This window comes from Triturus cristatus, chromosome 3_2, assembly GCF_964204655.1.
Source record: "Triturus cristatus chromosome 3_2, aTriCri1.1, whole genome shotgun sequence".
In the NCBI taxonomy this organism is placed as follows: Eukaryota; Metazoa; Chordata; class Amphibia; order Caudata; family Salamandridae; genus Triturus; species Triturus cristatus.
The window spans coordinates 921,032,949-921,048,662 of NC_140584.1; the positions used below are offsets into that span (position 1 = coordinate 921,032,949).

A 15,714-nucleotide genomic window follows, 5' to 3' on the forward strand; every position below is an offset into this window, starting at 1 on the left:
GGGGTGTAACGCGATTAGATTGTAACTACAGGGGAAGAAAGGTGGTAGAGGGAGTGAAGAGAGACAAAGGGCGTGGGAGGGCGAGGCAATACGAGGGAGAGAGGAAAGTAAGGATAGAAGAAGGTGAAAAGGAGAGAGCAGCAGACCGATAATTAAACAGAAGGGAGAAGGGCGGGGAGACGAGAGGAAAAGGACGGAGAGGGGAAGCTGGAAAGTGAGAGGGGAGAATGAGAGATATGAAAAGAGTGACGGGAAGAAGTAGAAAGCAATGATGGAGTGAAATGAGGTGAGAAAGGGGGATGGGTGAATGGCAGGAAAAGAAGGAGAGCGGGTGTGAGAAATTTCCTGGTTGTAAGAAGAAGGGACGATAGTAGATAGTGCCTCACAGGCACCGGAACAGTTTAGGAGCTGGATTAGAGGTGGATGGTAAAGGCGAATCACTAGAGACATTTTAAAAGTGTTACATCACCAAATATATTAATGCACGATAGAAAGAAATGCTGAGCTGGTGGTAATGTCGATACTGCAAGATTCCAAATGAAATGGCGGAACTGAAACAGTAGAAGGATTATCGCTGACATCACGCCCAGGCTTGTAAGAGGCTGAAAATAAAACACCAACGAGAACACTGTGTTGCAATTTAAACAAGACAAGCCCGCCGCTGAAAAAAAACATGAAGCTGATGAGGAGGGAGTGGGAGGGGCTTTCACTGAAAGTGACACGGCAGTGAAAGGAAAACAAACAAGCCCGGCGGAGCGTGGCGCGCGCGCTTGGCGGGGCGGGGAAGCGCATTCCAGGCGGGGGAGCGGCCCCTTTGAAGTGCTCCCAAAAAACGGAGTGCATGGCGGCACCAAGCACATGATTGTGCGCATGCTAGCAATGCAATCCGCTTTTTGGGAGCACTTTGAAATGCCCTTTTACAATAGTCTCGCTTTGCGATCGCTTACGCGATAGCAAGGCAAGACCTAAAAAGCATTGCGTTCAGTCTCAGTTATTGCTCAGTCTTACTCAATGTCTGAGAGTTCATAAATTGGACAGTCACACCCATTAGGCGTGAATCTCAAACCTTGGAATAGGGTCACTTTGAGACCCATGTGGAGGTCAGTCTCAAATTTTGCAGGAGTCTCACAAATAGATATCTGTCAAGTAGCTCCTATATCATGATGATTACTTTCGGTCAGTCCTAGTTTTCGGCCAGCAGCACTAAACACGCTGAAATTAGTAGTTTGATTTTAATGAACAGTTATGGAACTACAAATCCAAGCATTCTTTTTAATTATGGTTGCAAAACAATGCTATACAGCAACTGATGGGAACGCCATTTGCCAACAATCTCACTCTGCAGGGCCTACCACCGTATTACCTAGGTGGTGATGTGTCACACATATGTATCGCGATTTAACTGTTCCAACTGTAAATAATGTTCCACAACATTCAAATTTCTCTCAAGTAGGGGAGAGCCAAATGTGTTGTCTCTTAGGGACTACTGTTAAACTCAAATAGAACTCAACCAAGCAATGCCCGTCTGGCTCTTTTATAAGAAAAAAAACGTTAAACGTAAGACAGCTGAGCACTGTCATATTCAAAAGAGTGCTTTTCATTTTGGAATGTTTCTACAGAACCTAGAGATCAAAGCAGTGACAGAACATATCCGTTTAAGCTTTGATGCACTTCACAAGTGTGTTTCCTTGAAGCGTAGGTACCCGCAGAGAAACTTTGTGGGGGCTCCAAAAACGTTTGGATTAGGGTCCTACGGCTATATTCATATTACCTCCAAAAATGTTACTGTCACTCAGTGCAATGCTATAAAAGTATGTAATTAATTGCCACGCTATTGAAAAAAAAAATTCTCCTTAATTTTAAAGAATCTTCATAATATCTCTTCATGTCAATAGTTTCCCGAGTAACATGTTAACTCTTTGGATGGTTCGACTCGTGATCTGGCTCTTTGGACCAAGCCAGAATCCTGGCCTGACTCTGGCTCGATCCTCTTTGAAATTGCCAGATCGCCCACCTCGACTCTCGCGTGAGCCCTTAAACATCGAGATCAGACACGATTACGGAAAAACGAAACAAAGAAGCTTTAACGAATATAAAAGAATACAGAAAGTGCGTTACGCTACAATGTCCGACACCTATCACAGGAGCAGGTGTCGTACATAACATGTTCATTCGTAAAATATGCTGACGGTACAAATGTATTGGGAACTCCGAAATGCACCCTATGTGTCCCAGTAATATTTTAAGCCGCCCGAAGCGAAGACCCTCCCGCCAGCTCCAACACTCACCCACACTATGCGCAGAGGATTCCGGTGCTCACACCTCTCTGCTCCCAATATGCGCTTCGCCTTCGAGTTTAGAGAGTCACGTCACTCAGTCCCACTCCCAGCATTATATGCCGTCATGGTCATGATGCATGCCTGCTGGCTGGCTGCTGCTCTAGGGTGGGCGGGGTCATCATGTGCGCACAGACAGGCCCAGGATCTGACTTCCAATGAGTCGCAGTCTCTTAGCACGCGCTGCGCTCTCATTTGCCACTGACAGTGACTGCCACCATAACGCCACGGACTCCTCGTGGTCGGCGCCCGCCCAGGCCAGTAAAATTGCGCACACCCTTTCAATTCTAGCCCAAAAAGTAGCCCCCCGCCAGGCATGGGTTTTTCCCGCACAAATGGGGAAAAAGTCGCCCAATTGTGCGGGAAATAGCCCAATCTGGCAACATTGCTCCGGAGCCGGTTTGGATCACGTCCACCTGGCCACGCCCATCGTTATCTGCTTTTTGTGGTTTGTTTGTGCAAAGGAGCAGGGTTTGTGGGGGGGAGAAGGGGGTCTTGGTTTCTATGTGGTTTTGTTTTATTTGACAAATCTACCTGCTCAATGCAGCCAGCCTCCGGGTTGAAGGCCTATGCTGTGTATTCCAATCACTGTCACTGCCGGAAACTGGTTGCAGACTGAAAGCTGTGCATTCAGACTCTGCAGGTTGATGAACTGCATTGTTCCATAAAAGAGCACTCACACACTCTTTAGACTCATAGATGTTTTATTAATTGCCTAGCAGCTCCCAAAGTCTTGTTTATTGTTGTTTATTTCTGTTTGCAGATTGATGTCTGAAAAAAGAATGCATCCTTTCACTTGTCATCATTGTGTGTTTATGTTCCTTGTTGTATCATTTCACAAGTCTACATGGGGCTGTAACATCCTGGACTTCAGATGACATGGGTGGGGAAGAAGAAAAGTTTATGAAAAATTAATAAAAATATGTTTAACAAATTGAGGTGCTGCTTACCCTGGACTGAGATATTGCTTTGAGTATAGTTGTGAACCTGCTGGTCACTACATAGCAACATGCAGTGAAAAGTAAGCTAAAGCCATATGAGGAGGGTCAGGCTCCCGAAATGGATATGGAAGCAGCTACTGTAGTCTCAGGGACCTTGTGAATTGTCACACGTGCATTACGTGGCTTACTATGTCCCTCTTCCATCACAGACAACTGCTTAGAATTAAGGGCTGCACTTATACTGTTTGACACCAGTGTGCCAAAGCAGTCAAGGTGCAGCAAAATCTAGTGTTTTCTGGTTTCTACTGAAAGGACAATTATTCCCTTGGATGGGGTTTTTTCGGTTAAAATTGGTTTTAACTTAAAGGGAGTGAGGGAACAGATACAGGATTGACACAATAAAGTAAGTTGTTTATTGACCTTGGAAAAGCAAGGAACTAGCGTTCTTCGCAGCAACAAATTATACATCTGACAAGCAATGTCCTCAGCAAAAACAAGAAATAACCAGCTTAATGTTACATAAATATTTAAGAAATCCTGCATTAACAAAAGAATCCAATTTGACTCACCATTTCTGGAATAACCTGAAAGTGAAGATTTTGCCAGCAGCTCCAGCCCAAACTCTTGAATTTTAACACAGCCGTCTGTACCGCAGGAGGGTAATGTGCCATAATCTGGAGATGAGTAGTTGGATTGTACATCACAAGTACTGCTTCTGTTGCTTTTAATGTCCAAAAGTTGGCTCTTCACATCAGACATTTTACTACGTACTTCGGCAATTTGCGTTTTGTATCTCTTTAACATCTTTAAATCGGGTGGGACATGCCAAGAAACCGGTTGCCTCCTTTGATCTCTATCTTTCCGAGAACATGATCCTTTATAGAAAAAAAAATCCTTTAAGTAACTAATATGCAGTCGAGCAAACAAATATTAACCACATTTGTTTTGTGATGTGTAAGAGACCTCTATTTATTTTAGGGACTTTATACAGCAACACTTACATCAATGTTCAGCAGCAAAAATACATTGGAGTGAAAGGGGATGGGGAACAAGATGCATGGGCATACATTATACACCAGACAACTGAAAAGGTAGGCCCTTAGGTGTCATCTGAAGTACAACATGCTACCCACCTTCAATAACAGTTTTGCTAATGGAAATTCTATTATAGTGGAGAAATATTCCCGTTGTCAGACATGAGTTTAAAAACTTCAATAACAGTAATGGTCGCTAGGTGGAGCCCGAGTGACTCAAGTCACCAAGTTAACCAAGGACAGAACTAGTGGAATTAAGAGATGCTGCTGTTGCAGTGTTTCCTGCATAATTATGGCTTTACCCCATAACCCATATTCTGCTGCATAATCTTCAGATTTTTTTCCAATCGTTGTTAACTCATTCGAATCAAAAGTTGCTAAAACGCAGAGATACATTTTGCTACACTTTGACCTATGGAAATATTTCACTGGACATCCTGCAGCTGTATATTGCGGTTTGTGGGTATTAAAATGATACTAGTTAGATGAAACCTCTGCTCGCTCGGTTTAACGTGTAAAAGAATAATAATACTTACCTACAGTAATGCCTTATCTGGTAGCGACAGGATCTTGCCGCAGTCAGATCCCCTATCTTAGAATATTCACCAGGCTAGATCTAGAAATGTTTACACAGCAGTACCTATGCGCGTGCCGGTAATAGGCATCGAGCGACTCTGTAGTGACGTAGTTCTCCGGATGTGATGCCGACAGAGTCCATATTAACCCATCCTCCAACCGCTGACATCAGTTTCTTCTGTGAGTACCTTTTGCGCTCACAATGTGGAGCTACTTTTAGAAATTGCATATGTATACAGTGTGCCAAAAAGAAATAACATTTTTGTTAAACAAATGCAAAGCCCTGAAAAGAGGCAACAGCATGCCAAGAGAGGGATCTTGTAGGCAACAGGACCAACAGTTCGCAGAACGGGGAGGATGGGTCCTTAAGGAATCTGCGGCTAGATCCTGTCTCTACCAGATAAGGCGTTACAGAAGGTAAGTAACTTATTTATCTGAAAGGAACATCTAGTCACAGATCCCTTATCTTAGAATTAGATACCCAAGTAACACCATCCTTAGAGGCCGGTCTGTGAACTGGACTGTCAAACCAAGATCCCTAAATAAGAATAGCAGGCCACAGCAACTAAGCTGTCAAAAGAATCACAGGCAAAGAAAAAAAAGTTGCTCCACCAGAAGAATTGTGGGACGTCCTCATGAGAAACATGCAAATAACAGAACCCATAACAGAGGGATGAGGAAGCGTTGGAGAAAACATTTCATAAAAATAATACTGTTTCCCTATCAAAGGTAATCAACCCATGAGTGAACAAGGCTGGGAGATCAAAGACATCCATCGATGCAAACAAATTAGATGATTAGGTCTTTGCCGTAGAACTGAGAACATGATCTAACACTAATACGTCTCAAATGGATAAAACACAGAGGACAAGGACATCAACACGTACCCCTGAATTAAATCAACAGTGCTCTGTTATGAAATCTAACCCCTCCTTGAAATCAGAGAGGAAGAGGATTCTCAGAGCACACCCACAACACGAGAGAGAGACACCTCTACAATGCTGAACAAAAGCATTGCAAAAACATACCAACTACGATAGAAGGCAGAGGCCACTATCAGAGTAAACCCCCCTCCTGTACTACATAACACAGGAGCCCCTAAAGAACAAGTTACTTACCTTTGGTAACGCATTATCTGGTAGAAACTATCAAGCTAAAGATTCCTTACCTTTGAATTTCCAAAGCGTCAGACTGGATCCGGAAACTTTTGCTGAACAATAACCCTTTGCGCGCAACGTTGGGTGGCTCCATTCAGTTCCGCATTACGTCATCGGCAGCGTCGGTTAGTTCCATGCCAGAAGCACAGAGCCACGAAGTGACTGACATAATAGTATGCAAATCTAGGGCCCTGAAAGGGGAGTAACTCTAGTCCTATTACATCAGTCTGCAAAGCGGGGAGGCATGGGTGGGGCTGTAAGGAATCTGCAGCTAGATAGAGTCTCTACCAGATAATGCGTTACCGAAGGTAAGTAACTTGTTCATCAGATAGAGACTTCTAGCTGCAGATTCCTTACCTTTGAATCCGATACCCGAGCCATACCATCCCAGCGGTGGGTTGCGGACTCATGACCTAGACTTGCAGGACTGAACGGGCAAAGTGCCCATCCCTGCGCACTTGACCATCAAGGCAATAATGTTTTGCGAACGTGTGCAAAGATGCCCACGTCGCTGCCTGACAGATGTCTTCGACTGGGACACCCTGAGCCAAGGCCGTAGTCGCAGCCTTTCCCTTGGTGGAGTGGGCCCTTAATCCCTCAGGGGGCTGCTTGTTCGCCAAGGCGTAACTGATTTTAATGCAGAGAACAACCCAGCGAGAGATGGTTCTTTTCTGCACTGCCTTTCCCTTCTTTGCTCTCACATACCACACAAAGAGTTGGCCATCCACCCAGAACTCTTTTGTGTGGTCAAGGAAGAACGACAAAGCTCTTTTTGGGTCCAGTCGGGAGAGAATCTCATCTTCCTTAGAAGGATGTGGGGAAGTAAAGGAGGTGGGCAAAGTAATGGTTTGGCCCAGATGAAATGGGGTCACAACCTTTGTAAAAAAGATACCCTGGTACGAAGCACCACTTTGTCAGGAAAGGACATAAGATAAGGAGGAGAGCTGGATAACACCTGCAATTCACTCACCCTCCGGGCCGATGTAATCGCCATTAAGAAGGCTGTTTTGATTGTCAACTGCCGGAGGGGACAATTGAGCAAAGGCTCGAAAGGAGCGCACATCAGGTAAGTGAGGACCAAATTAAGGTCCCATTGTGGCATAATAAAGGCCCTGGGTGAAATAAGTGAGCCAGCCCTTTCAGAAATCTATTTACAATAGGAGATTTAAAGAGAGAAGGCTTGTATGGCAGCCGCAAAAAAGTAGACAGAGCAGAGAGGTAACCCTTGAGGGTTCCCAAGGCAGTAGAAAGAGGAGCAGAAAGAGGGTCAATGGACCTTTATGTAAAGTATAATACAAATGTCTGCCAACGGCAGGCGTCTACCAAACTAGTGGAGGGCTGCCTGGCTGCCAGAATAACATTACAGACTTCAGGAGGAAGGTCAAAAGCCAGCAACTGCCGCCGCTCAATCTCCACGCATGGAGGCGCAGAGTTGACAAGTTCGGGAGTAGAACCCTCCCCTGCTGATGCGACTGAAGATCCTCCTAAAGGGGCAGCCTGATTGGAGGATCAATACTCCTGTTCAGAAGCTCTGGATACCAGACTCTCCTTGACCAGTTCGGAGCCATAAGAATGACTTGGGCCCGGTTGCTCCTGATCTCCTTCAGAACCCTGGGTAGGAGTGGTATGGGCGGAAAGCCGTACAACAGGCCGGAGTTCCACTTGTGACGACACGCAGACCAATAGCCGCCTTGGAAACTCCAGCGCACAGTACTGCTGACATTGTGCGTTCTCTTCAGAGGTGAACAAATCTAACCAGGGTTCTCCCCACTGTTGAAAAAGACCTTGCACCACCTCCGACAGGAGACGCCATTTGTGATCCGGCAGGCATTGATGGCTGATATCGTCTGCCCTGGCATTCAGAGAACCTGCCAGGTGTTGAAAGACCAGGGTTATGCCCTGCTGTTCCAGCCATGTCCAGAGACGCAAAGCCTCCTGACATAGGATCCACGACCCCACCCCGCCTTACTTGTTGCAGTACCACATGGCGGTGGTGTTGTCCGCGAACACCTGCACCAACTTCCCCTTGACAGAGGGAAGAAATGCTTTCAATGCCAAGCGAATCGCTCGGAGCTCCATCAAGTTTATGTGGAGCCCTGTCTCCGCTGGAGACCAGTAACCCCTGATCTCCATCTCTCCCATGTGGCCGCCCCATCCCAGAAGTGACGCATCCGTCATGACTGTGAAATCTGGTTGGGGAAGGCAGAGAGGTCTGCTGTTGACCCAATCGCGGTGGTTAACCACCACTGCAGATCCTTCACAGTTCCTTCCGAGATCTGAACCATGTCGGTGAGATTTCCCTGATGCTGTGCCCATTGGAACTGAAAGTCCCACTGCAGAGCCTGCATACGGCAACTCGCGTGTCTTACCAACAGGATGCAGGAGGCCATGAGGCCCAACAGCCTCAGAGTTAGTCTCACCAAAATCCAGGATAGAGGCTGAAATATCGGAATCATAGCCTGAATATCTTGGACTCGCTGCTCAGGAGGATAAGCCTGAAACTGCACTGTGTCTAGAACAGCTCAGATGAAAGGGACCATCTGAGAAGGGGTCAGGTGTGACTTTGGCACGTTTGAAGAGAACCCCAGCAAATGCAGAAGGTTCGCTGTAATCTAAAGGTGGGAAAAGACTGTCTTCAACAGCCAGTCGTCGAGGTAGGGGAAGACTGACGAACAAGTTACTTACCTTCGGTAACGCTTTTTCTGGTGGATACAGAATCTGCATGTGGATTCCTCACCTTATGATTCCTCACCTTATGAATATCCCCTGCGCCAGCATTCCACGGAAATTTTTTCTAGCTCCCCGCACAGAGGTCGTCTCAGCGTCATGGCTCCGCATGACGTCACCGGTACCATAAGAAGACCACGTCGGCGTGATGACGTCAGTTCCACCCATTTTTTCCGTGCCACCGAGGCAAAACGGGCGGACCGACCATAGAGACAATGCATACATAGTACACAGTATTCACACAAATACACACAGTGTAAAGTGAAAAAGGAAAGCAATCATTTCCTATAAGCTCACATTTCAAATAAGTCAACCATGGACAAATAGAGGTACTACAATCTTGAGTACACAAAAACATCAAATAACCAAATACCTCATCTTTTAAGGTATAAAAGTGTGGACAACGGGGAGGTGGGTGGGACAGTGAGGAATCCACAGGCAGATACTCTATCCACCAGAAAAAGCATTACCGAAGGTAAGTAACTTGTTCTTCTGATGGATACATCTGCCTGTGGATTCCTCACCTTATGAATAGAATCCCCACACAGTCCAACCCCCGGAAGAGGGTGTCCACCCTTCTATACCAAAAAATCTTGCAAAACAGAGCGCGCAAAATGACCATCCCTCCTCACCTCGGAATCCAAGCAGTAATGCTTCGCAGTGTGGAGGGAGGCCCAAGTTGCGGCTTTACAGATGTCCAATACAGGAACACCCCTGGACAAGGCAGAAGTAGACGCCTTAGCCCTGGTGGAATGAGCTCTAATGCCTACAGGAGGCTCCTTACCGGCCAGGGAGTGCTTACCGGCCAGGGAGTAGCATATCTTGATGCACAAGATGATCCACCTGGATAAAGTGCGCTTGTGCACTGCCTTGCCCTTCATACGACCAGCATATCTAACAAAGAGCTGATCATCTTGCCGGAAGTCTTTTGTTCTATCCAAATAGAAGCTAATCCCCCCTATTAGGATCCAAACAATGAAGCCTCTCCTCCTCGCATCGGTGAGGGGGAGGATAGAAAGTAGGGATGTTGTAAATTGAAACAGAATGTGATTAAGCATTTACTAAAGACATTAATGCTTTCCCTTTAGATCATGTTTTCTTCGTTATGTTGACCGAAGTCCGGACTCCATTTTGTATTGACATGCTGCCATGTGTTCACCACGAGGAGAGTCCGACCTCTGTGTTAGTTGCTCTTGTAATCTGCCTAGTAACAGTTTATAAATAGCTCTCTCCTGTCCATCTGGCGCATGCCCAGACTTGACCACATCTGTTATAATTAGCCTTGCTTGACCATGTGTTTTCGCGGGCTCAAGGAGTGTGTTGGCTCCGCCCATGTATTGATTCAGTATTGAGAATGACCATAAATGGTAATGTTCTTCGGCCTCATGTTGTATCCACCCACTTATGAGCCCCTCTGTTGTGTATAAAAGGGGACTGTGTACGAATGTTCTTTGTGCTACTCCATGCAATACTGAAGAGTGTTGTGTGGATTGTAGGACCACCCTTAAGGGTTAATAAATGCTGTGTTTGTACTTTGCAGTTTCCGTGCCAACTTCCTTATAGATTCCGTTACAGGAGAGCGAACCCTTGTGTCCTGCGGGCCTAGCTGGGGCCTGTATTCATCAATTGGCGCCCGGCACGTGGGGCTCATCGGCGACTCGGATGCTCGAAGGACTGGTCGCGACGAAGGTGAGGAGTTTGGCCGGGGACGTGATCACTGCCAGCGGCGTCTTAGCCCTGGCATCCCGAGGTTTTTCTTCCTTCCCTTCCGAGCTGACCGTCTGGGTGGCGCCGGTCATCGACTGAGACCTCTTCTGTCGGTCCTGCCGTGAGAGCCGTTTGGGCGATTGTGGAGCTTGGCAGTTGGAACCTGGACTCTTGATTGGTAAGAACCGTTGTACGGTACTTGCTCCGAGTTTTTGAAGCCTGGTTTGGCTATTTGAGTTTGATTGATGATGACTAGTCATATTTTGAATTTGTCTTTGTGAAAATATATGCGTTGCAACACATATAGGCAGGTAATGTGGAGAGATTTCTCCGGAGCTGTGTAAACTTTGAACGGCGCAACAATTAAGTGCCATTTTTCCTTATAATATTGCATATTTTGCATTATTTCTGAGCATGCCTGCTTTTAGCGCACTCCGTAAGTGGTGCTGCTGCTTTGGACACCGGTTGAACCTCGAGGAATCTGCTCCAGCTCCCCCAGAGGGGACTCCTAATAGGGATATGTATGTGAAGCATGGTCTTTCTTCCATAATGTACAGCACACTATGGAGGAAATACACGAAGAAGGATCCTGAGTTGCGATGGCCTTTGTATGGATCGTTTGATATACGTAAGATTGAGTATGTGGAACAGTGTATGTGTAAGCGACGTGCTCGTCAGGATATGTTTGAGTGTGTGCGATTATGGGTGAAGGAAGTGCGTGAGCGAGAGAAACGTGAGAAAGCGCTGTTTGATAAAGAGCAACGGAAGAATGATCATGTGCGAGCGCAGGAAGCGAAGCGTCGGGAGGACAAAGAGCAAACGGACAGACAAGAGAAAGAGCGTAGGCTACAGGTCTCGGGTCAATATGTTGTTCGTCAGCCACTTTATCCTGTCCTTAATAATCCTGATGATGATTTTTATTTACTAGATCGCTCTCCGCCCCCTTATGTTGGCGCATCCGCTCCGCGGCCGCAAGACTCTGGCCCGGCTTCGGGTAAGGTAGACACACGGTCCATGTTATCGGCCGAGCATATGGCTGAGCTTCGGAAACTTTCCCTCCGTGCACTTAAGGGCAAGATGTCTAAGGAGGAGTTGTTCCATACTTGGGGGTCGTGGCAAGATAGAGAGAGGGTGTATTTTCTGTCTCATTTCGCGGATGAAGTAATTGCTGCTTTCCGAAAATATTCTAGTGTCCTTGAGCCTGACGAAGTGTCTTCAGATGCTGGAGCATTACGTAATGGTGTTTTTTCTCCCCCTAAGGCTCCTGAGGCGGCTCGGCGGCTGTTCGCTTTGCGGGACGAGGTGCTGGCCCTTAGAGAGAAAGCACGCCAACAAACGGAGGAGGAGAAGCAGTCGGATTCGTCTGCAGCAGGGGGCCACCCATCCACCTCCCAGTCAGATAAGGATGACATAGTGCATGCTAAACCAATGCGAGAGGCGGCGCCTTTGTATGTTCCTCCTAAGGGAGCAGGGACTAGCTCGGATATTAACTCCGCCGATGCAAGGGGATATTTTGTATATAATTGGGTTTACACTCCATGGCATAGGGCCGATGTTATGGCATTAAAGAATGCGTTGCCTGACCCCCGCAAGAATCCAGCGGCCTTCTATGAAGAAGTCGAGGGGGCCTTGAATTCTTGCATTATGACCTTAGCGGATATAGACCTGTTCTTTGGCCTTATCCTACCGCCGGATACGTGGCGCTCTGTCCGAAAGGTAGATGATGCGGTTGCCTTCAAGGCCCGGTGGTCTGACCTTGAGGATGAGGATAGGGAACGGAAGCCCGCACAGAAACCACCCCAGAATATTTTAGATCTCCCTGCGGCTATTGTGGCTAAGTTGAAGACGATTATCCCCCCTAAAAAGATTGACTGGAATATGTTAGCTGCATGTAAACAGAAAGTTGACGAGTCAGTTGTGGACTTCTTTACGCGCTTTGAGGAGACGTTTCATGATTTTAGTGGCCAGTCGCTTACTGACGACACGGGCCGCCACCTTTTCGCGGACAAATATGTGGCTAATCTGCTACCGGCAGTTGCGGCCCGGTTAAAAGCGAGCGAGAGTTCCTGGTCCTCCGCGACGCCGACGGCCCTTCTGACTATCGCTCAGTATTATGAGCGTCAGGAGCACGAGGCGAAGGGCCAGGAAGAGAAGAAATCGAAAGACCTCAAGACTAAGGTGATGTTAGCACAAGTATATGGCCCGCCCCGACGGGGTAATAATAGAGGAAGGGGCGGATCTTATGGTCCCCCTTCGGGCCGATCTGATTTGAATAGGAACCAGTGTGCGTATTGTAAGCAATTGGGCCATTGGGCCAGGGATTGCCCAGTGTTGCGTGCTTCACGTCAGGGGCATACTCCGGGTGGCCCGAGAGGTAGAGGGGGTTCCTCGAACTTTAGAGGGAATTCTAATGATAATACCCGTTTCGATACTGCTGGGCAGCACAGAGATAGCTCAAATGTTTTCGATCGCCAGCACCAGTATCATGTGTCGGACATCGATCGATCGGGATATCACGATTCGCAGCATGCATAGGAATGCGTTGGATGGGGGTCTGAATCAGTTGAGGTGCCGGTCGATCAGACGGGTCCTTATGTATCGGCTGAGGTTTTAGGTTCTACTGATCAGTTCCTAGTAGATACAGGAGCGACACGTAGTGCATTGTCTAGGTACTTGGTTCCGGGGGCTCCCCCATCCGGCTCAGTGGTTACATCGGTAGGGTTTGACGGTACACTCTCCCGAAGCCCTCTTTCACAGCCCCTTACATTTAAGGTTGATTCTTTTTCTGCGCCCTGTCCGTTTCTGCTTGCTCCGTATACACCGGATAACATTATGGGCCTTGATATGTTAAAGTACTTTAGGGCTACAATCCGCTGCTCCCCTGAGGGTATGAGGGTGATCTTAAATGACAACTACCCCCGGTCTGGGCGGATGTGTACGATATCAGAGGATGCGTTGTTGGCTACCCTCCCCCGAGCTTTATGGGCGACTTCGGACACAGATGTGGGACAAATGGTGATTCCTCCGGTCCACATTAGTGTCCAGGAGGGGGCGGTGTTACCACGCCTCCCGCAGTATCGTATTTCCCAGGAGGGCGAGGAGGCTCTCATACAGATTGTGCAAGACTTGATCGCAGTAGGGGTAGTGGAAGAAGTTCCCTATAATATCTGTAACAGTCCGATTCTCCCTATTCTGAAAAAGGACACGAATGCAAAGGTCTATCGGTTCATAATTGATTTGAGGGAGGTGAACAAGATCGTGATACCTCAGTACCCGGTGGTTTCCGATATCACGACGTTGCTTACCTTGGTCCCGCCTACGGCGACCATGTTTTCAGTGATTGATTTGAAGAATGCCTTCTTTTCCATTCCCATTCACCCTGATAGCCGATTTCTTTTTGGGTTCACATTAAACAATAGATCTTATCGTTTTTGTAGAATTCCCCAAGGCTACACAGAAAGCCCTAGTATTTACAGTCAGGCTTTGAAACGACAGTTGGATTCCTTTGTTTTACTCGAGGGGGTCGCCCTCATTCAATATGTCGATGACATCTTGTTGGCGGCTGACACCCTGGAGTTGTGTGAGAAGAGCACGTTATCCTTACTTTCCTTTTTAGCATCCCACAATCATAAGGTATCTAGGAAGAAATTGCAATTCTGTAGACCAAAGGTGACTTATTTGGGTCACCTTTTGTCTAAGGAGGGACGTGCACTCACACCAGATCGTATCCAAGTAATTTTGGACACACCGAGACCATCCACGCAGAAGGATGTGCGTGCATTTTTGGGCCTTGTTTCTTTTTGTAGACAGTGGATATTGGGGTTTTCACACATAGCTAAGCCATTACTAGCTCTTTTGACAAAAGACACGCCTATCCCAATCCCTTGGTCAGATGAGTGTGATGCTGCTTTTCAGCAACTGCGACAGGCCCTTTGTTCAGCACCAGTGTTAGGGACCCCTGATTATGCAAAACCCTTTTCGTTGTATGTGCATGAGAAAGATGGATGTGCATTGTCAGTTTTAGTGCAGATGCACGGCGACAAGCAGCGCCCTTGTGCATACTTTTCGGCTGTGCTTGATCCTGTCGCCCGAGCATTACCAGGGTGTTTTCGCTCGGTAGCGGCGACAGCTGTGTCAATACGCCAAAGTGAAGGAATTGTGTTGTCCCATAAATTGTTGGTGTTAGTTCCCCATGCTGTGGATGCCCTGCTCAATCAAACAAAGACGCAGCATTTGACCAGTGCCCGCTTAACGGGATATGAGTTGACGCTTTTGGCTCCTCATATTACGTTGAAAAGGTGCGTAACGTTAAACCCGGCCACATTGTTGCCATACCCCGAGACCCAGCCTGAGGCGCAGAAAGCGCATGATTGTATTCTTGTGATTGAGGAACAAACAAAGGGTCGTATTGATCTCCAGGATACGCCCTTTTCAGATGTAGATGGAGAGTTGTGGGTAGACGGATCATGCCTGAAGCTACCAGATGGTACGACTTCAGCAGCGTATGCAATTACCACATTACACACAATAGTGGAGACAGCACGCATACCACAGAAATCAGCTCAAGCAGCGGAACTGATAGCATTAACACGAGCATGTGAGCTCAGTACAGGATTATGTGTGAATGTTTATACAGATAGCCGCTATGCCTTCGGAGTAGCGCATGACTTCGGCCTACTCTGGAAGGAGAGAGGGTTTTTAACGTCACATGGAGTACAGATAATGCATGGAGAGTTAGTTCATAATCTTTTAACTGCATTGACATACCCAAAGAAAATTGCCATTGTTAAGTGTAGCGCCCATAGGAAAGTAGTTGATAAAGTTGGGAAAGGGAATGCGTTAGCAGACCGAGTAGCACGGGAGACTGCGATGCAGCCCGGCGCTACTGCCATGTATGTAGTAAAATCACAGGTGGAGAGATGGCGTGATGCGAAGGAGGAAGTGCGAGAAATGCAAAGGACCGCTTCTGATAAAGAGCGGGAGAAATGGGCTAGCGAGGGAGAGTTGGATGATGAGGGTTGTTGGAGAAATAAACAGATGGATAGATGGAAGTTACCCACGGCTTTCGTACAACCTATGGTTCAGATGGCACATGGGCTAGCACATGTTGGAGCTTCCGCAATTGTGAAATTGCTTACCCAAGTCTGGGAGCATCCAGAGATTGCTAGCACGGCAAAGAGGGTGGTGCAGACCTGTATGATCTGTCTGAAGTATAACCCAGGGAAAGGCACTCGAA

The 15,714-nt window shown here is 47.2% G+C and overlaps 1 protein-coding gene across 3 annotated transcripts in view; it reads right to left on the minus strand.

Moving 5' to 3' along the window:
• Positions 1-15,714, minus strand: part of TRIM37 (tripartite motif containing 37) — a 1,106,152-nt gene that overhangs the window by 219,257 nt on the left and 871,181 nt on the right. For all 3 annotated transcript variants that reach the window (XM_085649381.1, XM_085649379.1, XM_085649380.1), the window contains exon 19: positions 3,847-4,152. In XM_085649381.1, the coding sequence (XP_085505507.1) occupies positions 3,847-4,152 (306 nt within the window). The remainder of the gene's footprint in view (positions 1-3,846; positions 4,153-15,714) is intronic.